This window comes from Xyrauchen texanus, chromosome 46 (genome assembly GCF_025860055.1).
Source record: "Xyrauchen texanus isolate HMW12.3.18 chromosome 46, RBS_HiC_50CHRs, whole genome shotgun sequence".
NCBI classification, from domain to species: Eukaryota; Metazoa; Chordata; class Actinopteri; order Cypriniformes; family Catostomidae; genus Xyrauchen; species Xyrauchen texanus.
The window spans coordinates 12,035,738-12,063,520 of record NC_068321.1 but is presented as its reverse complement, the minus strand read 5'-3'; the positions used below and the strand labels follow the sequence as shown (position 1 = coordinate 12,063,520).

Sequence of the window (27,783 nt, the reverse complement as noted above, 5' to 3'; positions counted from 1 at the left end):
TGTCCCTTGTGCTTGGATGGTGTATGTTTAACGAAACCAAAGCAGATTGGTTTTTCACGGTTGTTGTTATTAAGTCATGTATTCGGGTCACGAGAAGATGCCAACATCCCCGGATGAAGTACAGCATTTTGCAAAGGTTTTAGCCACTTGGGAAAAATGTTGCATTGTGAAGATGTCTTCAAAAATAATGCCATAAATAGTTTTATTTATCAATTAACATCATACAAATCCAGAAAAACATAAAAAAGCTAAATCAATATTTAGTGTGACCACCTATGCCTTCAAAACAGCACCAGTTATGATAGGGACACCTGGACACAGTTTTTCTTGGTTGTAGGCAGATAGGATGATCCAAGCTGCATGGAGAATTCACCACAGTTCTATTATCTGTTTAGGCTGTCTCAATTGCGTCCGTCTCTTCATGTAATCAGACTGTCACGATGTTCAGTGTGGGGCTCTGTGGGGACCATGCCATCTGTTGCAGGGCTCCCTGTTCTTCTATTCTATTCTATTCATAAAATAAATGTTTGGGAGTCTAAAATATATTTTTCCTATTGACACACTAAAGCTGAAAATATAAATAATCTTAAAACAAATGTTTTTGTGAAGCATTTTATGTGCTTTCATAGAGGTACACTTTTGCATAGTACTGTATCTCTGAAATCCATTCATACTACTCACATGCATACCTAAAATAATGTATTGTTTTGCTAGCAGATAAGTGTGTCCTTCATCAAATACAGTACATACTGTGATAATATGCGGTTTCGGAAACAGCAGTGGATTTTACCACTGGAGTAGTGTTGATTACTTTATGCTGCTGTGGCAGGGCGGGAGGGTGTGTGTGGAATCACAACCCGGCCCCTCCCTCCACCCTGCCACAGCAGCATTTATGTGCCTTTGGAGCTTCAAAGTTCTGTTCCCCATTCACATGCATTGTTTGGACCTACAGAGCTGAGATATTCTTGTAAAAATCTTCGTTTTGTTTTCTGCAGAAGAAAGAAAGTCATACACATCAGGGATGGCATGAGGGTGAGAAAAAGAACATTTTTGGGTGAACTATCCCTTTAAAATGTTAATTAATAATTAAAAATCAAAGTAAAAAAATCGAATTGATTCACAAGAGACAATATCTAAATGATTTTCAGGCTACTTTAATTAAATGTCACTTATATTGTCGTGTTTAGACTCACAGAGTTCTCCCACAGCAGAGCCTCTAATGTGTCAGTCTGGTCCTGTAGTTCAAATTGGACTAATAATCCATACTGCATCAGCTGGACCCCAAGAGCTGTATAACAGAGACACAGACAAACCTAATATATACCTACATTATATATATATATATATATATATATATATATATATAGTTCTAGGAGAAATGGAGAGAAAAAACTGGCATTGTGGATGTGAGTCAAGTATTACCATGAGCTCCGTAACCGACTGGTGACACAATACCTTCTGCAATTCTCTGTTCATCCCAGTTCTCCACTCCAGTAAACACAGGGTTTTCAAATGTGTGCGGAGAACAGTGTTTACACCTGAGGCACACACAAACAATAAATGTCAACTATATATAGAAGTGATTCTATATTTTCCCTGTGGGTATGTCATATGGTAATAACACGATGTGTACACATGACAAGGTGTTCACATCGAATGCCAGGGGAGCTTAAAAATGGTTTCTGGAGGTTTGTTGAAGTAGGTAGCCCTGTCATCTTACCCATAATATCTTTTGTCTCCACGAAAGAGGAAGGGAGCTGTGAGATCTATCAGGCTCATCCTACCATTCTCTGATCGCACGGGAACCAGGTTTTTATAATCACGTGATAACAAGCAAACCTCATCCAGAATCATTCCTGCAGACACAACACTGATCATTATCATTGTCTATAATGGTAATAGTTTTCAGTTACCAGTGCCATTGTAGAAATGTACTTATCTCGGTCGGCCATGATTAATTTATTCCATGAGTAAAAGTGTCCAATAACAGGGATGACATTAAGCGAGTAGTATTCGACTGATCAAGTGACCCTTTCCATGTAGAATAAAACAACTTTTATAAGGTTTTCATCTCATGAGAGTGCTTATGATTTTCATAAGCATGTTTCAGAAGTACTCTTTGTTTCTTTAATAGTTCAATCTTTTTAAAGAGGAAAAAAATGAACGAGTGCACATTTCCTGTACACTGCCTGCCCAATTATAAGGCAAGTGAGTATTCTTATCTTATCATTATTTCCATGCATATTTTCCAATACAAACCATATAAACTTGAATGCTTATTGGATTCAATCATTTTCAGGTAGTATGTATTTGCGACTGGCCCTAATTGTCTGGCCTAAAGGTGTGCATAATTATTAGGCAGATTCTCGGGCCGAAAAAAGAGATTTAACTGACACTGAAAAGTCAAAAATTGCAAAATCCCTTTCAGACGGACGCAACACTCTTGAAATAGCTAAACTATTGAGGCGTGACCACCTGGCAATCAAAGGTTTTGTTGCGAATAGTCAACTTGGGTGCAAAAAATACATGAAGAAAAGGCGCAAATTAACTGCAAAAGTCTTGAGAAGAATTAAACACGAAGCTACCAGGAACCCATTATCCTCCAATGCAACCATATTCCAGAAGTGCAGCCTACCTGGAGTGTCCAGAAATACAAGATGTCAAGTGCTCCGAGACATGGCTAAGGTCAAGAAGGCTCAAGTTCACAAGTTGAAGCCTCAAGATTGGGCAAAGAAATACATGAAGACAGATTTTTCAAGGTTTTATGGACAGATGAGTGTGACTCTTGATGGACCAGATGGATGTCCCGTTGCCGGATCACAAATGGACACAGGGCACCACTTCAGGTCTGGTGCCAGCAAGGTGGAGGAGGGGTACTGGTATGGGCTGCTATCATTAAGGATGAGGTAGTTAGACCTTTTCAAGCTGAAGATGGACTGAAACTCAACTCTCAAACCTACTGCCAGTTTCTGGAAAGTACTTTCTTCAAGCAGTGGTACAGGAAGAATCCTCAGCATTCAAGATGGCCATGATCTTTATGTAGGACAATGCTCCATCACATGCATCCAAGTACTCCACTGCTTGGCTTGCCAGTAAGGGCCTCAAAGATGCCCAAATAATGACTTTGCCCTCTTCCTCACCTGATTTAAATCCTACTGAGAACTTGTGGGCCCTTCTCAAATGTAAGATTTATAGTGAGGGAAGACAATGCACCTCTTTGAACAGCATTTGGGAGGCTGTGGTTGCTGCTTCAGTGAATGTTGATCGTGAACAGATCAAGACACTGACAGACTCCATGGATGGAAGGCCCATGGCAGTTATTGAAAAGAAGGGTGGCTATACTGGTCACTGAATATTTTTGAAAGGCCAAACATTTTATTTAATTGTCATTTTGTGTTACTTGCACCTACTCTAAAAATTGAGAATAAACATTCTCAACTGAGTTGGGAGAAATTATTTTTGTAATTTAGTTGCCTAATAATTGTGCACACTTATATGTTCCCCTGAGAATGACAAAACTCACTTTTCCTTTGTTAAACATTCAGGTTTGAGGTTCAATTACATTTTGGATTGACTGAGAGCATTGTGTTTGTTCAAAAATAAAATGAATCCTGAGGAATACAATTTGCATAATAATTTGGCATGCAGTGTATATCGACAGCTCTACAAAAACACAATATCAATTAGATTAAATATTTAAGAGCAAACATGACCAGAATTTATTTTTCTAACTAATGTTTTCATGCAAAAAAAAATCTCTTTGCAGTCAGACTAACCCTGGACGAAAATGAGTTGGGTGTGAGTGCTTTCCCCAACCATATCACTAGATATGTGCATTGAGATGGTTCTGCCTGGTTCAGTAGATCTTGCAGAAGAGGAGGCGGCCCAAAACTCAAGACAGGGTTGGTTATCTTTCGCAGATTCTCTGAAGAGTTTACCAATCATGCTGTCATCTGGGACCTCTCTCCTATTACATAAATAATGCAGATTAATATTTTTTAGACCTTCTGTTGGTTTGGACCAGATGGGATAGTCTTCGTTGCCCTCGCACATCGATGAGCCTTGGGCACCCAACACCCTGTCACCAGTTTGTGGTTTGTCCCTCCTCGGACCACTGTCGGTAGGTACTCACCATTTCAGAGCTGCTCTGATCCAGTCATCTGGCCATAACAATTTTTCGCTTGTTAAAGTTGATTAGGTCTTTACTCCTGGCCATTTCTCCTACATTCAACACAATGACTACAAGAACTGATTGTTCGCGTATCATCTAATCTACCCAGAACTTGACATGTGGCCTTGTTAGGAGGTGACCAATGTTATTCTCTTCACCAGTGAGTAGTCATAATGTTTTGGCTCATTTGTATAAATATGAAATGTATATATAGTAAAATAATATATTTCTTATACAAGTGTATGGCTATAAATAAAAACATACACTGCATGGCCAAAAAAAGTTGCATACTCTATAAATTCGTTGGACCGCCTTTAGCTTTGATTACAGCGTGCATTCTTTGTGGCAATGTTTAGAAAACGTCACAACATTCATTTCCATCCAGAGTTGCATTAATTGGCCGAGATCTTGTATTGATGATGGGAGAGTCCCAAAGACTTTCAGTGGGGTTAAAGTCAGGACAATTTATGTGTGAAAATGATTCCTCATGCTCCCTAAACCACTCTTTCACAATCTGAGCCCAATGAACCTTGGCATTTTCGTCCTAGAATTCCTGTGCCATCAGGAAAGAAAAACTCCATTGATGGGATAACCTGGTCATTCAGTACATTCAGGTAGTCAGCTGACTTCATTTTATTGCTGCATAACATTGCTGAACTTGGACCTGACCAACTGAAGCAACCCCAGATCATAACACTTCCTCCAGAGTCTCGTACAGTGGGCATTGAATGATGGGTGCATCGCTTCATGTACTTCCCTTCTTACCCTGATGCGCCCATCGCTTTGGAATAGGATAAATCTGGACACATCAGACCACATTAACTTTTTTTGCTCTACAGTCCAATCTTTATGCTCCCTAGCAAATGTAAGTATTTTTTTCCGATTAGCATCACTAACAAGTGGCTTTCTTGTGGCCACACAAGAAAGTCCCAATCCTGTAAGTTCTCATTGCATTGTGCGAGTGGAAGTGCTCTTAAACTATTAAACATAGCCGAGAGGTCTACTGACGATTTTTTACAATGAGACTTCACCAAGCGTTTTAGTGATCTCTGATCATGATCAATCAAGATTTTTTCTGATCACATTTCTTCCGTGAATTTGATGGTTCACCACTATCCCTCCAGGATTGAATAATGTGTTGGACTTTTCTTAACCCAATTCCAGTGATTTCCTTAGTTGTTGTTCTTCAATTTGCCCCTTCTGAAACACAGTAACATATTTTCCACGACCACATGATATGTCTTCTGACATGGTTGTTTAAGAAATGAGAAGCTACACACTGCATCAGTTAGGGTTAATAGAATTGTTGCCAGCTGAAACAGATTAATCACTGCGATAATTATCCAATCATAGGCACTTAAGTATCTGTTTATTTAAATCCAAACGACAAATTAATTGTTTTGGCCAGGCAGTGTATTATGATTCATATGATATTCATATATTTTTTTACTAAAGTTTATGACATCATTACATTATTCTGTCTTGTTGCCAACCAATCGCTATGATTCCTGATCACTGAGTATCAATACATGTGCCTTTTTTAGTAAACACAGGAACACACAAATATCTGAGAACTTCAGTCTAGTTATTCTAATCAAATCCACAGCAAGTTTTAAGAACAGAATTAGCTACAGAGGAATTATCAAGATAAGAAGATCTGGTATACGTCATATCATCTCATATGTATCGGGTCTCAGGTGGTAAACAAAACATGTAAACAAATCTACAAGATCAAGGACATCAAGCATCATTACATAGAAATGCCCCATTGAGACCCATTTTCAAATTAAGATCTCCCCTTGAATTAGTACTGATATAATCCACTTTGTTTTTAAACTGTGCTTTAAATCATATTTGCACTGAATATATATGAAAAATATTCTGTCCATGTAATAATAATGAGAGGTGAAAAAGGTGCAGTAAGGATCACACTCACATAGTTTTACACTTTGAGCAGAAGAGCTTCAGGCACTGATACAGCTGCTGCGGCTGGTATGCCTTCACCTGGGCTCGAACATGACACACAAGTGGGGGTGTGGAGTTTTTCACCTGGGTGAGTGTGACCATTTGCAAGCTGTGTTCACACGTCCGAACTGAACACATCATTAAAGACATGTTAAAATATCATCACTTTTACTCATGAAAAGATCAATGCACCTAGCAACTCCATAACAAGACACTGAAACACCTTAGAAACCACATAGCAACACCCTGGTAACCCGCTATAACGCCATAGATTAAAGTGCAACCTCTAAGCAACACTTCCACCAAATCTGAGGGTAGTTTTTAAGTAATATGGAAAGAAGACTTTAATTCGATTTTCTAATTAATGAAATCAGGAAACTACATTGCTTTAACTGTAGAATATATTCTTTACCTGTTTGAGAAGGTACAACATCTTCCTCTCCATCTGAAATAAAAAGTATGCAATCTTAAAATCTTTATTTCCTTTAATTCTATGGTGGAAAAAGAAAATCTTAAAGAAAAAGTTCACCCAAAAGTATAATACAAGTAGTCAATGCCACGTGTGCATCTTATTCCAAGTATTCCAAGCATACAACAGATTTTGGTGAGAAACAACATGCAATTGAAGTCATTTTTCAGTGTAAATCTTGAAATAGGTTGAGCATGAGTTAACGATAGCTATGAGAGAAGCTTGTTTGCAGTGCTAAACAATGAAAACTTCTCTAATAGCACTAATGAATGTTCAACAGACATCAAAATGTTCACCCATTTTTCATTTACACACCCTTATGCCATCCCAGATGTTTATGACTTTCTTCTGCAGAAAACAAACAAAGATTTTTAGAAGAATATTTCAGCTCTTCAGCCTTACAATGCAACTGAATGGTGACCAGACCTTTGAAGCTCCAAAAATCACATAAAAGTAATCCATAAGACTGCAGGAGTTTAATATATGACTTCAGAAGTGATATTATAGGTCTGGGTGAGAAATAGATACATATTTATGTCCTTTTGTACTATAAATCTCCAGTTTCACTTTCCCTCTCACGTTCTATTACTTTTTGAATGTTAAAGTGAAACTGGAGATTTATAGTAAAAAGAGACTCAAAAGTATTGATCTGTTTCTCACCCACACTTATCATATCACTTCAGAAGACATTAATTAAACCACAGCAGTCTTATGGATTACTTTAATGTGGCCTTTATGTGCTTTTGGAGCTTAAAAGTTCTGGTCACCATTCACTTTGCATTGTATGGATCTACAGAGCTCAGACATTATTCTAAAAGTCTTTGTTTGTGTTCTGCAGAAGAAAGAATGTCATACACATCTGGGATGGCATGAGGGGGAGTAAATGATGGAGATATTGTGTTGTTCAAAATGATGAAATCATATGCCTCAGAAGACTTGGAATAAAAAAGTAGTCACACAGACTACTTTAATGATACTTTAGGGTGCTTTTTAAGCCTTAAAGTGAGACACTACCAACTGCCCCAGTTTTGAAAAGTAAAACCAGAATATGCATTCAAATTTTGAGTTTTGCAAAAAAGACATACAGGTTTGAAATGACAAATAGGGCCAGTAAATGAAGAGAGAATTTGAATGTTTGGGTGAAGTATCCCTTTAAACCAAGTGACATATTGTTTAAATTATCTATACCTGGTCCTTCATCATTTGGCATGACTAAAAGGAAACACAAGCACATAGAGATGAGGTTCAGATGAGCAAGAGACAGAACCTGGAAGCCAAACATATTGCCACTAACCTACAGACTCTGGCGGTGTGTACCAAATCTCCGACAGAGTGCCGTCATCTTCTTCATCATCGTCATGTAGAGCTGCATGATTTTCTAACACTCTGAATACAGATCAGTGTGGTGAGAGAGAGAGAGTGGATGATAGGGAAGTGTCAGTTAGACAGCTAAGGGGCCACAGAGGTCATGGTCAATGGAAATTAATTGAAGTATGATGTCTGAGTGCACATTTCATTTTCCATCTAAAATACTACTGAGTTCAGCAAATCGCCAGTGAGAATATATAAGCAGACAGAGCATGTATATTTTATATATGTAGACTCACCTTCTGAGGGACTGCAGTTCAAGGCTCTCAGCAGGGAGGCAGCGTATACCACGTCCGTATGACGTGCCCCCGTGGAGGTGGAAGCCAAGGTGTTTGGGTTGGTCTGGCAGCTGGTCTGGGGCACTCTGAGAGACTGCACGTAGATTGTAGATGCGAAGGAATGAGCCAGGCTAAAAAAAACATGTAAACACTTTACCAGGTTTATTACCACTTATCCAATGTGCGTATGCCTGTGTCTGTTTTAATATCAAAAGCAGAGATTACAATTCTCATTTTTGGATTTTTGGAATAAGCTGATCTTTGTTAGTTATCAATGTATTGGTGTGCATGTAAACGCGTACTCAGTGTTTTCTGTACAGTTATATGCGTACCACTTCTGGCATGCAATTGTTCAAATAAGCTTTTTAATTTCTGTCATTCATTGTTTTACAACTATTTTTGATAAAACCGCCCCTAAACAGCTTGTTTAAACAAAACACAAATTGTGACTGGTCGCTTTACGTGTTGGTTCAGAATCCTTCATATCGACAGTGTAAGGCTACATTCACAATCCTTCCACAGCTGAATTTGGCCCAAATCAGATTATTTCACTTAAGTGACACACATCTGTTAAAGGAATATTCTGGGTTCAATACAATTTAAGCTCAATTGACAACATCTGTGGTATAATATTGATTACCACAAAAATGAATTGTCTTGCCCCTCCTTTTCTTAAAAAAATGCAACAATCTGTAACAGTGAGGCACATATAATGGAGGGCCAATCCATAAATGTTATAATTCACAATGTTTCAAAATTACAGTCACAAGACGTAAACAATATCTGTGTTAACATGATTTTAGTGTGATAAAATGGCTTACTAAACTTTTCTGTGTAAAATTAGCCAATTTGACAACTTCGCTGCCATGATGATGTAATATCAACAAACCCTAAACAACTTTACAGCTTAAATAATACACATTTTACCAAAATAATTTATGTAAGTGCTTTTATAAAATTATAAGCTTAACATATATGCTTTTAAACCCTCCAAAAATGGCCCCATTCACATCTATTGTAAGTTCCTCTATGTGACTTCGATTTTTGCATTTTTTTTTTTTAAAGGAGGGACGAGTCGAAACTATTTTTTGTGGTAATCAACATCAAGCCACAAATGCTGTCGATTGAGCTTAACTTGTATTGAACCCAGAATACTGCTTTAATTGGATGACAATGTAAACAGCCAAAAAGAACACTGAATCTGACATTTTCAAATCCAATCTGGGCCACTTTCAAATGCGGAAATATATCAGATACACAGCTTTTCCAATGTTACAATGTGGTTATATTTAATGTGATATTTACAGTTGAAGTCAAAAGTTTCTACAAAATCTACTTTGTGCATGACATAAGTAATTTTTCCAAAAATTGTTTACATACAGATTGTTTCACTTTTAATTGACTATATCACAATTCCAGTGTGTCAGAAATGTACATACACTAAGTTAACTGTGCCTTTAAGCAGCTTGGAAAATTCAAGAAAATTATGTCAAGCCTTTCGACAATTAACTTCTGATAGGCTAATTGGTTAATTGGAGTCAACTGGAGGTGTACCTGTGGATGTATTTTATGGCCTACATTCAAACTCAGTGCCCATTTGCTTGGCATTAGAAGAAATTATAACTTAGACCTCAGAAAAAACTGTGGACCTCCACAAGTCTGGTTCATCCTTGGAAGCAATTTCCAAATGCATGAAGGTACCACGTTCATCTGTACAAACAATAGTATGCAAGTATATACACCATGGGACCACACAGCCATCGTACCTTTCAGGATGGAGACGCATTCTGTCTCCTAGAGATAAACGTAGTTTGGTGCGAAAGGTGCAAATAAATCCCAGAACAACAGCAAAGGACCTTGTGAAGATGCTGGAGGAAACAGGTAGACAAGTATCTATATCCATAATAAAATGGCTGCTCAGCAGGGAAGAAGCCACTGCTTCAAAACCGCCATAAAAAAGCCAGACTACAGTTTGCAAGTGCACACAGGGACAAAGATCTTACTTTTTGGAGAAATGTCCTCTGGTCTGATGAAACAAATAATTTGAAGTTTGCCCATAATGGCCATCATTATGTTTGTGAGGCTTGCAAGCCAAAGAACACGATCCTAACCGTGAAGCATGGGGTGGCAGCATCATGTTGTGAGGTGCTTTACTGCAGGAGGGACTGGTGCACTTCACAAAATAGATGGCATCATGAGGAAGGAAAATGAGGTAGATATATTGAAGCAACTTCTCAAGTTGGAAGTTAAAGCTCTGTCGCAAATGGGTCTTCAAAATGGACAATGTCCCCAAGCATACCTCCAAAGTTGGGGGAAAATGACTTGAGGACAACAAAGTCAAGGTATTGGAGTGGCCATCACAAATCCCTGACCTCAATCCGATTTGGGGGTAGAACTGAAAAAGCGTGTGCGAGCAAGGAGGCCTACAAACCTGACTCCGTAATATCAGTTCTGTCAGGAAGAATGGGCCAAAATTCCAGCAACTTATTATGAGAAGCTTGTGGAAGGCTACCCAAAACATTTGACCCAAGTTAAACAATTTAAAGGCAATGCTACTGAATATTAACAAAGTGTATGTAAACTTCTGACCCACTGGGAATGTGATGAAAGAAATAAAAGCTGAAATGAATAATTCTCTACTATTATTCTGACATTTCACATTCTTAAAATAAAGTAGTGATCCTAACTGATCACTGATGTTTTCTATGATTAAAGGTCAGGAATTGTGAAAAACTGAGTTTAAATGTATTTGGCTAATGTGTATGTAAACTTCTGACTTCAAGTTTACATCAATCTTACTCAACATTCATCATCAGCATGCTTGATTTATATAGGCCTGTTAAAGTTTAAAACTTTAAATTGTGAGTCATATCTTTCAAGTTAAAAAATTCAGGTACTTTTTAAGAAAATAAAATGATGAGCTCTATCAGATGGAATTCACATAGTAAAATATTCACATGAAAAGATACAGAAGTAGATTGATGTAACAGTGTGCTTATCTTGTGTTACCCGTTCAGAAAACGGTTTCTATATTTCTCATATTGTCTCCAAAAGTGAATGCTAGAACGTCAACTGAAATCTGTAATATTTCAGTTGTAATATGTAATGCCATTTTTCCTGCTATCCTTTGATTTTATGATGTCTTTTGCTCATAAGTAGACCTAATACTACATTCTTACACATCAATGATAATTACATTTACAATATGACTGAAAATTACTTTATTTAAAAATACTTTATTCATCTGATATATTATTAGACTGCCATTGTCCTATCTGGTTTTAAAACATAGCCAAAATGTGACTGTTCTAGTATCAGTGCAGCAGGTGGCAGTATGGCGCAGGGTTGAATCACTGAGTGTCAACTTTACAGAAAGTAATTTGAGATCACTGTGAGCGACATGAAGTAAATCGGAGACTTCTGCTGTAGCACAAGAAAGGACTCATTAAATTTTTGTAAGACATTCACATTAGTCTTCAACTTCTGAACATAACCAAGAGAAGGACATTTGATACTAAACACTGACATTCAATACCTCTCTGCCACAGATTTCTGTTCAGCATTTAGAATCAGGTTATACCCATTGCTGGATGCTGATGACATCACTATATCTGGGCATGGGGCACAAGCCATTTCTGGGTTTTCAAGCCTGATTTTTACCTCCAAATCTCTGTTTGTACAGGGATTTGAGGTAAAGCCTAAGGACTGGCATACACAACAACTGTTTGGAAGCAATATAGCCCCTAGGCAATGTTCCTTAATCAGCCAAAATGTTATTATAGATCTAAACAAAATAGTTTCAACATAATGAATGGTATTACCATTTATTTTATTGGACAAATAATATTTAATTATACTATGGTGCAAAACAGATTTAAACAGAACAAAAATGTGTAACTATATTCAGCGAAAGCATACATCCCCATATGTGCAAATTTGATTCAGCTCATTACTGTCTTACTTAAGAAATAGTTAACTAAAAACTAGGGTGTGAGATTGGAGCTAAAATGGGAACACAAATTGAGAAGGATTGTCCACCCCCTGCCTTGAAGAATTATGACTTCATTGAAACCAAAACATTTCCTTTATACTGTCACCCAGCAGTCAAACACATCAAGATCCCAGGTTTCCAACCTGACAGTGTTTCCATCCACTAAGTCTAGACAAACATTCAGACCATGGACTCAAATTAAGAGGGGTTCAGGGCAAAAAATGCAACTGAAAATAAAAAAATATATAAAAAATGACCCCGAAATTCAAAATGTTTTGAGAATTGTATTGAGAATGTATGTAAATGAACATAATAGAAGTAAATATAGCAGAAAAGACGAAGTTCTTTCTACATTGAATATGAAGCATAAACTTGAATATTTTAAGTACATTTTATATTTGTACTTAAATTCAAACTCTTTCTCTTGCTTACAAGTAAATATTATTCATGATTGTTGGTTATCTTTACAATGCATCATCATCCATCAATCCTAAAGCATAAAATCTCATCATATTAATTCACTAATTTTAGTACATTTCACAGGTAATAAAATAAGTCAATTTTATTCACTTTTCAAAGCTGGTGTTCCAAGCATGCACCACGCTTGAATAATTAATGAGCTGGCATGGTTTCACTATTTGCAAGTTAATTTACACTACTTTTATTGTTAAATTTGAGAGTACATTTGGTAACTTCTTGTTTTGTGAAGTCTTAAGTTCATTCTCGACTCAAAATTACCTGATCATGATAAAACAAATTACCATTTGATTGTTACCGTCATCATGTTTTCGTAGCCCTGTATCTTGTTTTCTATTACCTGTAATGTCTGTAATCCATGGACAAAAGAAAACCATACAGGTTTGGAATACCATGGTGGGTGAGTAAATTATGTATTTTGATTTCTGAGTGAACAATCTCTATAATTTCTGACACTGATTCCTACAAAAACTGAATCACTTCCAGCATGAAAACATCTACTTTAGTTTCAATTCACATCCCATAGATACGTTTCGTCCTACAGTGATGAATGGAAATAAACTGAACCGTGCAACAATTTCATCCCGATCATTACCCTCATCGTTAATATCTCTCAAAAAGCTAACATCAAAACTCATCCAATATCCCATAAAGCTTTCAATATTTTTCTTGAGAAATGACTCTGCACATAAAGCCACTGGTAGAGGCGAATCTACATATACTTGGTATTCTCCTGCTTGCGCTCACTGCACGGATGGTTACGCACAGCAAGGAAAGGAGCCTGGCTGCTCGGCACAGGTGTGCAATAGTTGGTGTGAAACTCCTCTGATGTTGCCATTGAGAGCAGCAGAAGAACTGTAGTGTTGTTCAAGCATCCTGCATGGAATATTCCATTAACCAAAGCTTTGTTGATGTATACGTTTGGATAACATGGATCTTATCCTGAGTCTATGTAATGGAAAAAAAGAACAGGGCTAGAGTAGGATGCTCCGTAAACAAGCAAAGCTGCCTTTCACAAAGACAAACCATTTCCCATAACACTTGCATTGTCAAAAAACAAACAAATACAGGGAAAGTGTATGTATGCGTTCAAGTGAAGACATGGAACAGTAATTCAAAACCCCGAGGGTAGTGACTCAACAATGGGTTGTAGATCCATTTTAAAGTGGTCATTTAGTGGAAAACACCATTTTGAATGCAAATAATAAAATGCAACTTACCATATAATCGTGCATAGCTGGGATAGCAAAATGAATATCCTCATTGACTTTTAAAAGGGGTAATTTTTTTTTCCATTTTTGTGGCTAATACCAATAATATAATAAAACTAATAATAAAAACTTTGATTTATTATTATATAATTATTATTTTACATGATATAATATTAAACTTATTTTCTAAAATATAGAAATGGATTTGTAAAACTATTGTTGAACATTTTTTAATATTAAAAACTAATAATATGGCTGATAGTGGTACATAATTTGATCCTGTGTTTGTTCCACGTGTTAGACTGGTTAATCACACTTCTGCTGTTGTTTAGGTATTTACAAAATTGTCAGCTTCCCTATTCAGCCCATTTCATATTAATAAGTTTGCATATTAGTAGACGTAATATTAAAAATGTTCATGTTTAACAGTCAGGACATTTTCTCACTGAAAAACATATGGCGCTGACCAGATGGGTGAAAAAACTTCATTTAGCAACATAATGAAGTGTTTCACAACCAGAAGAGCATGGGCACATAGACACTGTAAACGTCGACCAATGTGCCAAAGCCAACACAAAACAAATGAGAAACTTTGTCTTTTATGGGTTAAAGTCTATTGACTTTAACCCATAATATTCCTTTAAATGTATGCTATGCCTATACATTCTATCCTACAATAGTGTACACAAAAGATTTCATGTTTTTAATATATTCCCTAGTCTGGACAGAAGAATTTAGGCTCCCCAAAAAGTAAAAAAAAAACAAACAACGTCTAGCTGTGCAGATTTCTGAAAGAGTCTGTAACACTGAAGCTATTCTCTCTGTGCCTGCTTCTCTTTTCAAAGACACACTGCGTTTTGTCAGCAAATACTGTGCTTAAGACAGACAGCTGACAATTCCTGATGTGTCCCACCACATGCTTGCACAAGTCATATCTAATAAAAGCAATAAAAAAAAGGTATTGGTATGTGAAGCACTTTTTGATTTGAAAATTATTCTTGGAAGAGCGCGAGGAGAATGAAACTTTTGAAAGAAATACATTCTAATGCAGACCAAATTTAGGACAAAATTCATATAAATAGGGTTACCACATTTGACCAAAGAATTTCCCTGACATTTCAAGTGGTTTGCATTTAATATATAAACATTACAAAAATAAAAAATAATAATAATTCAAATCCAGACTGATTCACTAAAGAATATGATTGGAAACTGGTTCCATTTTTAAATAAATACCAGAACCATATGATTTTCAAGACATTCGGTTCTGTTAACGGTTCTTGAATGTGCATTCTTACGCAGATGCGGACAGAACACCATACTAAAATAGTGCAGCACTGCCTCTCTACTGAAACACTGCATATAAAAACACAATGTGACCCATGCATCCAATTCCTGAACAAATTACTCTTATAAGCTGGTTCTTTTGAATCCACAGCGCACAACACACAGTGCTTAAAGTCTGGTCCAATTACCAAACACATGACCCTTATGAGTCGCTTCTTTTGAATCTATAACCCCAAACACACAGCACGGCCAATATAATGATGTTCTTTAACAAATTACTCTTATGAGCCAGTTCTTTTAAGTTAATCATTACATTTACATTTATGCATTTGGCAGACGCTTTTATCCAAAGCGACTTACAGTGCACTTATTACAGGGACAATCCCCCTGAAGCAACCTGGAGTTAAGTGCCTTGCTCAAGGACACAACAGTGGCATCTTGGTGGTGCTAGGGCTTGAACCCCTGACCTTCTGGTCAGTAACCCTGAGCCTCAACCACTGAGCCACCACTGCCCCTAAACACTACATTGAGAGAAGTTGCTGAATTTACCCTGGAAGTTACGATTTCAGTCAAGTACAACTGAAAATGAACCAAGAACCATTACCATATTTATGTAATGTGTTGCTGAAGGCTCCTGAGACTTAATTCAGGCAGTGCTGTTGGTTGGTTATGACAATGTTTAGTTAAAGATAGGCCAACACATTACAAGTTTAGTTGTAATCAGTGGAATTTCAAATGAAAAATAAACTAATGGTATATGTTAGCAAATATTTTGAGGTTAGAATTTTATTTAAAATATAGGTACAGCACAACCAATTTTTGGATTGCATTTATGCCTCTAAAAAATACTTGCAATCATTAAAAAGTCTGTAAACACGCCTTATACAAAAACTCTTTTAAATTTATCTCTGATTTGTTATCTCCGCTCTGTTGAAATCTGAAACTATCTCATTTTATAACAGGCTGCTGAGCGCAACAAATGCAAAACGTTATTTTTTTTATTTATTTTCAAATATTTCATCCTCAAATGATCGTTAATGGAACTATTAGGTAATCGGAGAGGAATCTGAAAAGGAATCTTAATCGGAATCAATAAATTTCTTTCAATTACCATGCCTAATAATGAATCATTTAGACCAATTTGTGAGCTGGTTTGACTGATTCATTGACAACGTTTACATGCACTTAAGAAAATGGTTTATTCCAGGGTGTAACAAGGTAAAAGGGAAAGGAGGCGGCGAGAACCGGCTTAACAATTTAAATAATATTTAATGGTTAACTTAAACAAAAAGACAAACACAAACACATACAGGGCAGCTGCCCGTAATTCTCTCTCTCTCGAGCTGCCGCCTGCGGTCGCCTTTATCCCTCTCGGGCTTGATCAGCCTGATTAGGGACCGGGTGTGCAGCATCCCGGCCCCGCCCTCCCACAAAGGGGTTTTGCAGAAAGTGGTGTTCTGAAATGTCATGTAAACGAGAACGCCGATTTCCTTACGCCATTTAAGGGATTAAGAGAACACACCTGGGTTTCTACCTGAGAACATGGCTTATGTTGCCATTTAAATATATCAGCGAAGTTCTAACAGATTTTTGAAGAGTGCGCATGTGTAAACAGAATGACAAACGTCACAGGATGGAGCCCAACCAAAAGTCAACACAGCAGAATCAATTTTTTTCTTGGAGTAGTGAGAAAAGCACATACAGGGCTCCAGACTGCGACTAAAATAACTGATTGCGACAATCATTTAAAATCTAGTCGCCATTGGCGACAGTTGGGTTGTGTGCGTTTATATGTGGTTTCTTAGGTATCATCTTGTGAGTTATTAAATATATTTTTAGACCAGTGTGTCTCAGCTACTTTTAATTCATTCTGTTTCTGACGAGCAACAACAAAACCAGAGCGAGAGAGTCATGAACAAATGACTCTTTTGAACCAGATCTTTTTCACGAATCACCGAAAAGAACTGAGGGTTTGAACTCAGGAAAGCAGTTTAAATCAGAGACACTTTCTCAGCAAATCAGCTGACAGTGTGTTCACAACTGGGAGCACAGACATTTTAAAATAAGAGTCCCATGTGTATTTTGGGCTTCTTTATAATTAAAAGTCCCATATTGTGTACCACTTTTTTTTTCATCTGGTAATTATTGATTGGGATTGGAGTAGCACAATATACTGCATATGGGAATTCATTCAATTTGCACTCTTGTAGTTTCTGTGTCTGAGCCATTGATGCTCAAGAAGACAACACACTACTATATGCATACTATACTTTATGTAAATATCTGTAATGTAGATTCTGAAGAGCAGTACTAAATAAAAAAAATATTTAATCTCTTATATTTGTATAAATTATGAAAGGGGTGTGAAAATTTACAAGACATAAGGGGATGCAAACTTAACTTTTCAACTATATATACTGTTTATGAAACCTCAGATTAATGGGTTATCAGCTGTCTTCCTTTTCTTCAGATCTAAATCAAGCAATTCTGTGATCTGGCAACCAAAAACAGCAATTTGGCTTCTTAATGTTTCAGTTTAGGGGCCAATGGCTCCCAATTTTTGACGCTACCTCAGATATCTTTTTTTGTCATCCTGGGAGATGGTCTTTCATTGCAAAGCAGACCAATCAAAGCTGTTGTGGTCTAAGAGTACCTTATTGGAAGTTGAAAGCATAATAAACAAACACACACAGGGAAGGATGTGTCAAGACATTCTTCAGAATTCTACACACAATGATTCCGTGTGGGCCTACTTAGAACTTTTAACCAGAACGTGGTGCTGACTTGAAACTTACTGTACCCTACCGACATGGTGAGAATGACAAAAAAGCGCAAATCATATAAATTCTTTGTTAGGCAAATAGAATATTAATGATAATTTAGAAACTTTTAAAGACAGACCAACCAAGACCTTCAACATTGTTTATCGATGGTATATGCTGCTGTTGAAGCCATCACTCAGAATTATTTCATTTCAATGTTTAAAAATCATGTTTAATAGCAGAAAACCTGGTGAAGAACTGTACTACCCATGAACCAACAGAGAAAGATCCACCAATCAGAGAACTGCGGCAAACAAAGCCCACCAAACAAGCTCTGCAGTGGCCGCCCACTCTCATGACAGTGAATTATGCAATCAACCACCAACTCAAGTAGGAACATTTAGCAATTGTAAATAAAGTTAAAATATATTGTTCCTATACTTATAAAAAACTACCTTAAATCAAGTTCTATATTTAATTTATAACATAATTTGCAATTGTTCATGGGATTGTTGGGAAGACCTTTGTCTTTTTGCACAAAAAAAAAAACAGTTTTGCTTAATTTCATTTTTATGTTGTGATTCACCTCGGAAGCTGGATGGTTTGGTTCATGGCTTCAAACTCTTTTTATGAAGGATTTTATGAAATCCTTATGGAAGAAATGAATGGTAAAAATACTTCCAGAACAAAGCAGGCTGAAAAATTGGGTGGGCACTGTTGCACTTTTTTTTACCAAGTTTCATTTCAATACACAAATGTCCTATTTAAATTTCTGTTAAATTTGTTACAGCATTTTACAGGAAAACCCCAGCCATTGACTGTACTAAAGAGTACCACATAGCAATCATAGTGAGCATACATCGAATGAATCAGTACAGGCTCACGATCAAATGAACATACATTAAAAGGCTACAGCACTCGAAATAACAGCATGCGGAAAAACAAAGTATATCCTAGCCTTAAGGCTATGCTGATGTGTACAAATTGAATGTCTTAAAAGTGGAACTTCCAGCCTTTCTGTAATAAAATGGGATAATCTGTGTTATTTCTTATGTGTGATAAGCTACACCTATATGATGATATATATGGTGTAAGACGAAGTCAGACAGTATGTAAAGGTATGTGTTTAGCCCCCACAATGAAGTCCCCCTTTCACCATGACAGCCGTATCGATTTGGCCTTTTCTCTCCTCTCTCATAAAGCTATCTCTCTCCAGTTCACTTAATCTTAATGGCTGGCTTTATTCTCCTTTGCTGCCTGCTCAATACTGAGCTCAAGCAATTTCACACAATATAAGTGGCGATATGTCCCAGGATATTGATAATGTTGGGGAAATATTCCAATTCAATGCAATCTTTTATGGATAAATTGCATTTTGATAGAAGAATTGATCAATGGCCATTAGGTTACCATTTCAAAAGAATACATTGTTTAAGCAATGAACATTTCACTTGTCTATAAAGTAATCCTTATTTTTTTAAGTGTGCTTGCGAGGCTTGCACTGTCTACACTAATATCAGCTCATCAGCGAGGTTCAGCGCATCATATCTTTGAAACACATTCAGTTTTGTTGAGGTAGTTAATCAAGTACAACAGTTGGGTTTCAGAAGTTGGCCTTTATGCTACTTTCTCTATAGGGGAATTGATGTTCAACAATAACTTATAACCATTTAAAGAGAGACTTACCATGATTTCTAAGGTTTTAATCAATGGTGTCAATAGTTATATATTTTTCAACAGTTTTTAATTTTATTATATCATTCTTAATGCTTCATGGCTCTGTGAGACCGTGTGGTAAGACGAACTGCTTGTTGTTGGGAATTGGTTAGGACACATTATTAGAGTCCAAAGATCAAGCAATGAACCAAAGAAAGCCTCAAACTACCAGGCTTGAGCATTAATGAGCTATCATCATTTCCCCCCGAAAAAACTTTAATATATACATGACATAATCAGGGTGCAAACAAAAAATATATTACCAGCAGCTTGCCACTTCTCTAACGTCAAACAAATAAAAGGCTAAATTAACTATAGATTTATTTCCTGAAAGCAGTGGCTTGATACAGTTTCTCTCAGATACTGTTACTTTGATATAACAGCCAGACTTGTAATTAATACATAGATGGCGCCGATGTGAATGCATCTCACAATGGAATGCCAACTCTCTGCTTCTAAGAGTGAAATGGTCTCTATCTGCAAATAAGGGCAGTTGATCTATTGGCATAACTCTATATATGTTAGTCCAATGGATAGTTTGTGGGTGAATAGATATGCTTTAACAATGTCATGGCCAGTAGGTGATGGATAGGCCCATTGTTTCATGCTGACATAGTGTTAGGGAAGAAACACATACAGAAGAACTCTATAAAGAACACAATATCTTTGATTGATGTTAAGATCACATCAGTCTCTCAAACTCTGAAAAGAATTTAAGTTAAACTTCAGTCAAGCTACCTTTTAAAAAAGTAGTTAGCCACACTAGTTACACTCAAAATGTAGCTATATAAATTGTAGCTGTTTAATGGGTTCAGTATGTTTATAAATATATAATAGATTTTCTATTGTATTATTTTCATCATTATTATTATTAAACCTGAACACTAAATGTATACTAAGTACTAGTAAAAAAAAAAAAAAAAATTGGAGAAATTGATGAATAGCAGCAATGAACTAAATATTTTGATTAAATGAGTCGCAGTTTTTGAATGCATTAAAATGAACATTTATAAGGTTCCTACACATTTTCACCATCATTCAATGAATCATTCAATATATTTTTTTATTATTTTAAAGAGACAAAATTCAAGGAGCAATTTTAAAGCTGATTAAATATTTTGTATTAACCCTTTAAGCTCTGAGGGTGTTTTTAAAGATTTCATGTTTCAGTGGCATGCCCAAAATTAAAGGCTTATAATTCTTATAACTAAAACAAAAAAAAACAAGGAGGGGTTGGTATAATTTTAAAGAAAACTTTTCAAAATGTTTAATGATATAGATTATGATACATTCTGAGACTCGCAGCCTAAGAAACTGCTGAAAAATCACAAAAAAATATTGAGCCAAAAATTAACTTTAACTTCCATTAATTTTCCTGGCCCAAAAATAACACATTTATAATTTACTTATATTTCCAGGTTTTCTATGACAATTGTAACCCTGTATTTATCATGATTAGAAACATAGACACACCATGTGGGAATTAACAGGGCCGAATAAAAGCTGTTACACTAAGAACCTGAATATTTAGCAACTCACCGTTTCCTTTTTTGAACATTGAGTTCACTCCACTCACCTTTGTTCAAACTTCACTTATTCAAAAGAACCATTATGTTGAAAGTTAAACAAAAATTCTTTACTGCAAAAAAATAAAAATAATATTCATATACCAGCCTTCCCTGCAAACTACTGAAAGAGGCAAAAATAACAATAATAATAAAAATATTCTGCATAAGTGCAATATAATGCACTGTAATATGTAGTTGTACTGTAATATAAATTATTTACCAACTTTTTAATAGCTAAATAAGTGTTTAAAGACACTTTTTGGGCGGATTTACGACAATCATAGGAGCACCTATACATTATCCAAAGATACAAAAAAAAACAACTATGAGGCTTCTAAAAAAGTACAGACACTCTCAAAAAGTGGCATTAAAGCTCTGCGCCTGTTAAAATATTCATGAAAAGGATGATGGCAGAAATGCTGCCAGTAGTTTTGTAGATTATTTATTTTAAAAGCTGTTATAAGACCTTCACATTTGAGAGGAAAGTTTTTGGGGGTGCTTTAATGAGTGAAAACAGGCAGGAGAGTTTTCAAGAGACACAAGCACAATCAAACGACTCAAGAGGACTGAGCACCTCTCAAATAAGCCAGGACAGGATTTGCTCACAATCTTACCTGACACCTTATTCATCATTAAAGGTGCTGGGGTGGGTGCGTGGGCCTCCTATGGGCGGTGCTACAGTAACAGGGCATAAAAGTAAAAACTGCTGCTAAAGTTACAAATAATGATCATAGGTGTTGATAGTTTCATATTTTGGGGTGTAGGCTGATAAAATGAATTACTGCTCCTGCAGGACAGGTTTTCTTGCAGGAAGAGGGTCCCCTGTAGAGCGCCCACCCATTTTTTTCAGACGTCTTGGTAACAGTATTTTCCCCATTCATTTACTTTGCATAGAGATTTCATTAAATCCTTCATAAAATAATTCTAAGTCATGAACCAAACCAGCCAGCTATGTGGTGAATCACATAATACACTTCTTTTTTTTTTTTTTTAATTCGACAAAAAGACAAATTAACTACAATCCCAATAAATACAAATGTTGTAAAAATATAAAACGATTAATTTAATATAGTTGATCATAAGTAAAGAAACAATCTATTTTCAGTTTATTGCAATACATTCCGATACAAATACATTCAGTGGAAAGGAAAGGTAAACCCTTTGGTATTACCTGTATTTACTTAATGTATTTTATTTTTTTAACAGTAAAGTGTTTTTGTTTAACTTGATGAAAAATGTGGGTGCGAGAAAATGTATGTGAACCCTTCGGAATTACCTGCATTTATGTATAAAATTCTAATTTGATTTGATCTTCATCCAAGTTACAATAATGTACAAATATAATCCCTTTTAACTAATAACACAGAAATCATTCTACTTCTCTTGTACGTGTTGAATACATCATTCAAACATTCACAGTGTAGGTTGGAAAAAGTATGTGTACCCTAGGCTAATGACGTCAACAATAGCTAAATAGAGTCAGGAGTTGGCAAACCTGGCATCCAATTAATGAAACGAGATTGGAAGCGTGGGTTAGAGCTACTTTGACTTATAAAAAGCAATCAAACATTTTAAGTTTGCTATTCACAAGAAGCATCTGCTGAAACCAAAGAAAGCCTCAAACTACCAGGCTTGAGCATTAATGAGCTATCATCATTTCCCAAAAAAAAAACTTTAATATATACATGACATAATCAGGGTGCAAACAAAAAATAGGCCTGGCAAAAAAAAAATGACATCTCAGAAGACTTTCAATCAAGAATTGTTGCTTTGCATCAGGCTGAAAAGAGTTACAAAGTTATCTCAAAGAGCTTAGATATTCATCTGTTATTAAACCCAAGGGTTCACTTACTTTTTCCACAGCGCTGTGGATGTTCAATGGGATGTGGTCATAAAGACATGAAAGATTATAGTTGTTTGTGTGTTCTTAGCTTAAGAACCATCGTGTTTGTCTATACTTGTGACTTTGATGAAGATGACCATTTTATGTCCAATTAATGCAGAAAACCAACTAATTCCAAATTCCAAAAGCCTTAAATTCCAAAGCATTACAATATTTTGTCTTGCCACTGCAAATAACTTGATTACATCATTCACAGTGTGTCATGGGAGTGGGCAGTCACTGCAAAGCTCTATGGCACGATTTTGGCAGTAATTTACTTACTGGTGGTTTGTTTCCCTTGGGGATTCATGTGTAATTAGTTTTTCCACCAGGAATTCCACTATTAAAATTGCAGTATGTAAGATTCAGAAACCCTTGTTATTAATGACACCTGTGGCCATTTTTGAATTGCAGCCATCTGCCTTGATCATGCTCATGCACACACTCCATAGGGACACGAGCGAACGAGCTTCAATCAAAACAATGATGTAAAGACTGAACGTGATTCACCGGCATCATGCTGACAGAGGAGAAAGCATAATTAAAATTACAGTTATGATTGTTTTACTACAAACGTTTAGACTAATCTAAAACGAATTATCTGCTAAAATAGCACTGATACACACATACAGCTATATACTACTGAACTATACCAGACAGTTTACTGTTGCACTGCACTGTTATGTTGCACTATTGTATATTTTTTATGTCATATGTTGTACTATGATTAAGAAACCAGTGTATTTGCTTAAATATATCCTGTATACCTGACTTTTAGTATAAAGTGATGCTCATTGAAATTATTTGAAAGTTACAAAGCAAGGTAGCTTGCAATTCTTCACCATTAGCAGGCAAGATCAAGTTAGCTAAAATTTCACAGATACCGTCGCATGAAAATCAGTCTACAGCTTTAACAGGCAACCTAGGAAGTCCGGGAAGGGCTAATTTTTTAAGTTGTGTTACAAGCAAATGTTCTTGTTGTAACATATTGCACCTTTAAACACATTTAAAAATAAATAAAGATAAAATGATGCTGACTGACAGCTTCAACAGAAGCATATACTATTGATTAACAACCTCAGAGCTCACGGTACGTCTGTCTTCAAATGTATACTAGTAATAATTTAAATTCAATTCCACTATTAAAATAATTCATATGATTTTTACTTCTGATACTAGACTGTTATTCCCTATCAAAAAGCTACACTTTGATGCTGCACTGATTTAGCACTTTGGGAACGTCTTTAGGAGTGACCAGCTGTGAATATGTGTGCAACACGTCAATGAAATTGACTAGAATTATAGCCTCTGCTGGTGACATCATAGGATGCACCTGTAGAAGGGCTATAAATAGATGCGTCACAGGTCAGGTCTTTTGTCTTCAGACCACTCTGTGTTGTGATTCTCAAGCTGTCAGAACTTTCTTTTCCTCTGTTAGGAGTTAGAATTTGTTAGGCAGTGCACAGAAAACCTTTTCTCCTTTCCAAACGCTCCAAACTAGAAGGCAGATTTCTGTCTGTGGCCCCCCCAAAAAAAAGGAAAAAAGAAGGATGGGAATGCTATATCAGTCCCTTCCTTCTATGACCTCCATAACAAGCTTTCTCATTCATGGAGTAATCCTTATACTTCCGTGTCTTCGTGCCCTCGACGTCGACATAAGAGACCCACTCTCCCAAAAAAGCTGTGAAGGACTATCTCCACGCTTGTGGGAAAAGCTTATCAGGCAGCAGGTCAGGCTGGTGCTGCCCTGCACACTACAGCAGTGTTGCAGGTGTACCAGGCTGACCTGCTGAAGTACTTGAGTGCTGGCAGTACGGTCGGCCATGAGGCTTTCACCGAGCTTCGTCGTGCCACAGATCGGTCTCTCCGGGCGACCAAACAGAGGGCTTGTGCCATTGGCTGGTCTATGTCTGCTTTGGTCAGCATAGAAAGACACTTATGGCTAAACCTTTCGGGCATCAAAGACAGGGACAGAGTGTTCCTCCTCGATGCCCCGGTTTCGCCTTCTGGCCTATTTGGTGACGCCATGAACACAGTTATCACCAAGTTCCAGGAGGTGAAAAGCCACGAGGAAGCCTTTGGGCAATTCCTCCCTCGCCGCACTCAGGGGGAGGGGAGCCGGCCACCATGCCCCGCCCCGGTCCTTCTAGAAGGGAGGCTCAAAAACAGAGCGTGGCGAATCACGTTCCCCCTCGCAGAGACTGGGGACCGGCTCGTCACCCTCAGCAACCCCCAAAGCAAGACCTCAGGACAGTCATCTCTAAGAAGAGAAAGCCCGGACGGTCTTGCATCCAGCCATGGGGTAGCCCCCCCCTTGGGACAGGTTGTGTAAAACATCCACATATACCCTCCCAATACCCCCAAGAAACCGCTCCACTCCCGCCGCCTCTTGCATTTTGGGAGTTAGCGGTTTCCAGCTAAATATCGGGTGTTCTGTTGCTTCCTGCCGTAGCACAGGATGCGGAACACCAGACATCCCCTCAACAGGAAGTGTCAGAATTAAAAAAGGGGCAAAACCCATCTCAGAGAACCTGGCAGCGTGGAAACTACAGTCGTTGACTGTACTAAAAGAGTATCACAAAAGCAGTAGTAGTCCGCATGCATCAAACACGTTCGTCTTCACTCACGATCGAAAGAGTATACTTTGAAAGGCATTGCGGTCGACCGGGCAAGATTCGATCTATAATGCAAAAAAAGGAATAAAACCTGGGCCTTATGTCTAAACCTAAAATTAACCTGTAAAGGGATTCATGGAAAGGAGGCGGCGAGAACCAACTTGATAATACAAATAATATTTTAATTCTAAACCAAAAAGACAAGCACACACACACAGGTGTCGGACATCTGTCCGTAAATCTTTCTCTCTGTCGCACTGCCGTCTTCGGTCAGCCTTTATCCCTCTCGAGGGCTAATTAGCCTGATTAGGTTCTGGGTGTGCGGAATCACGATCCTGCCCCGCCCTCCGCCCTGCCACATTACTCCCTCGTTCTCTCAGGTTGGGGAGCCCCCCGCATGATGTACATCACACCCCCCTTTCCCTGTGACCTGCCGGCAGGTCATCCCCGTCTACCTGGATGAGGGAGGGGTCAAGGGGAGGGAAACCAAAAAAAATTTGGCACCTACACACTGTTACGGCGATCATGTCAAATTAACACAACATTTAAAAAAGAGAGGGAAAGGCCAATACGGACCGGCAGTGGGAGAGAGTTCTCACCGGTTCTCCAATACACCGTAGCTTGGTCCTCGGCATAATCTAATGGAGGCAGTCCTCCAGCCCCTGGCAGACAGAATGCCCCGATGCGTTCCGGTGGATGGAAGGGGTCTCCCCCGCCCCTGGCAGCGGTCCTCCTGCTCCAGGCGGTCAGCCAGGAGCCCCTCCCCGCACGCGGTCTCAGAGCCCTCCACGTTTCAGCGGCTGGTAGGGGTCTTCTACGCCCCTGGCAGCAGCCCTGACTGCTCCAGGCAGTTGGTTAGGAGCCCCTCCTCCCCTCGCGGTCGGCGGCCGTATCTCTGCTCTCAGTTGGCGAATGGCCGCGGCTGCTCCATTGGGGTGGATGGTAATGGCGAGGACCCTACTAAGGCGCATCCCTCCTCCTTCCCGGGTTTCGGCACCAGTGTAAAGGGATTAATGAAAAGGAGGAGGCGAGAACCAGCTTGATAATATAAACTTTAATTATAAAGTTAACCAAAAAGACAAACACACACAGGTTTCAGACAGCTGTCCGTAAATTTGTCTCACTGCCATCTTTGATTGTCCTTTATCCCTCTCTAAGGCTAATTAGCCTGATTAGGGGCCGGGAATCACGGAATCATGACCCGTCCCTGCCCTCCGCCCTGCCATATAACCTTAAATCTAAGTTCTAACTCTAAAATCAGATTGGTTGATACAAATGTTGCTCCAGAACTAATAACGATGTTGTTCCAGTAACATGGTGAAAACACATTAACCTCTACATCTAGAGTCGCCTACAGCTTGCTCACTGGGGTTATTAATACAATTATCATTTAATTATTTTTAAACACTATTAAAAATCGTATTTTATCGAAATTACACAATGATGATTAATCTACTTTATAGACATTACAGTTTTATCGTCTGTTAATGCTGATATTCTGTAAAGCTGCTTTGAAACGATGTGTGTTGTGAAAGGCGCTATACAAATAAAATTGAATTGAATTGAATCTACTGCGGTAAAACTCACCTTTAAGCCTCGAGCTACCGCCATGTGATTGTCGTAGACCAGAATGTTGGCTGTCAAGTTCATCCTGTCTTTAGCGACAGTGGATTCTCCTTCTAATGTGTCAGGTGCAGCAGCAACCTTCAGAAGTGGATGTTCACACTTGGTCCCGTCCCACACCTGATCACAGTTGGTAATCATAAGTTTTACAAAATGGATTTAAGACCTATTCACACAGAGAGTGAATATGCACTGCAAATATGTGTCATGAATAGGAATAGGAATTGAATGGAATTCAACGATTCTGGTTCATTTAGAGTTCCATTAGTATATTTGAGGAAGAAATATGCAAAAATAAGAAATGCAATTCATAGTGGATATACTGCCCTCAGCAGCCAATTCAATAGCAGTGTTGCAGCTGCTGAGTGGTAGCATGAACCAATTTTAGCATGATCAGGGC

The 27,783-nt window shown here is 37.7% G+C and overlaps 1 protein-coding gene across 1 annotated transcript in view; it reads right to left on the bottom strand.

Moving 5' to 3' along the window:
• The window catches only part of LOC127638108 (protection of telomeres protein 1-like), a 56,208-nt gene that overhangs the window by 1,890 nt on the left and 26,535 nt on the right, over positions 1-27,783 (bottom strand). Inside the window, exons 9-18 of the mRNA XM_052119461.1 lie at positions 27,348-27,503; positions 8,213-8,382; positions 7,900-7,991; positions 7,794-7,817; positions 6,549-6,581; positions 6,108-6,264; positions 3,777-3,967; positions 1,721-1,856; positions 1,456-1,538; positions 1,194-1,288 (exon numbers count right to left, since the gene is read on the bottom strand). Coding sequence (XP_051975421.1) covers positions 1,194-1,288; positions 1,456-1,538; positions 1,721-1,856; positions 3,777-3,967; positions 6,108-6,264; positions 6,549-6,581; positions 7,794-7,817; positions 7,900-7,991; positions 8,213-8,382; positions 27,348-27,503 — 1,137 coding nt within the window. The remainder of the gene's footprint in view (positions 1-1,193; positions 1,289-1,455; positions 1,539-1,720; positions 1,857-3,776; positions 3,968-6,107; positions 6,265-6,548; positions 6,582-7,793; positions 7,818-7,899; positions 7,992-8,212; positions 8,383-27,347; positions 27,504-27,783) is intronic.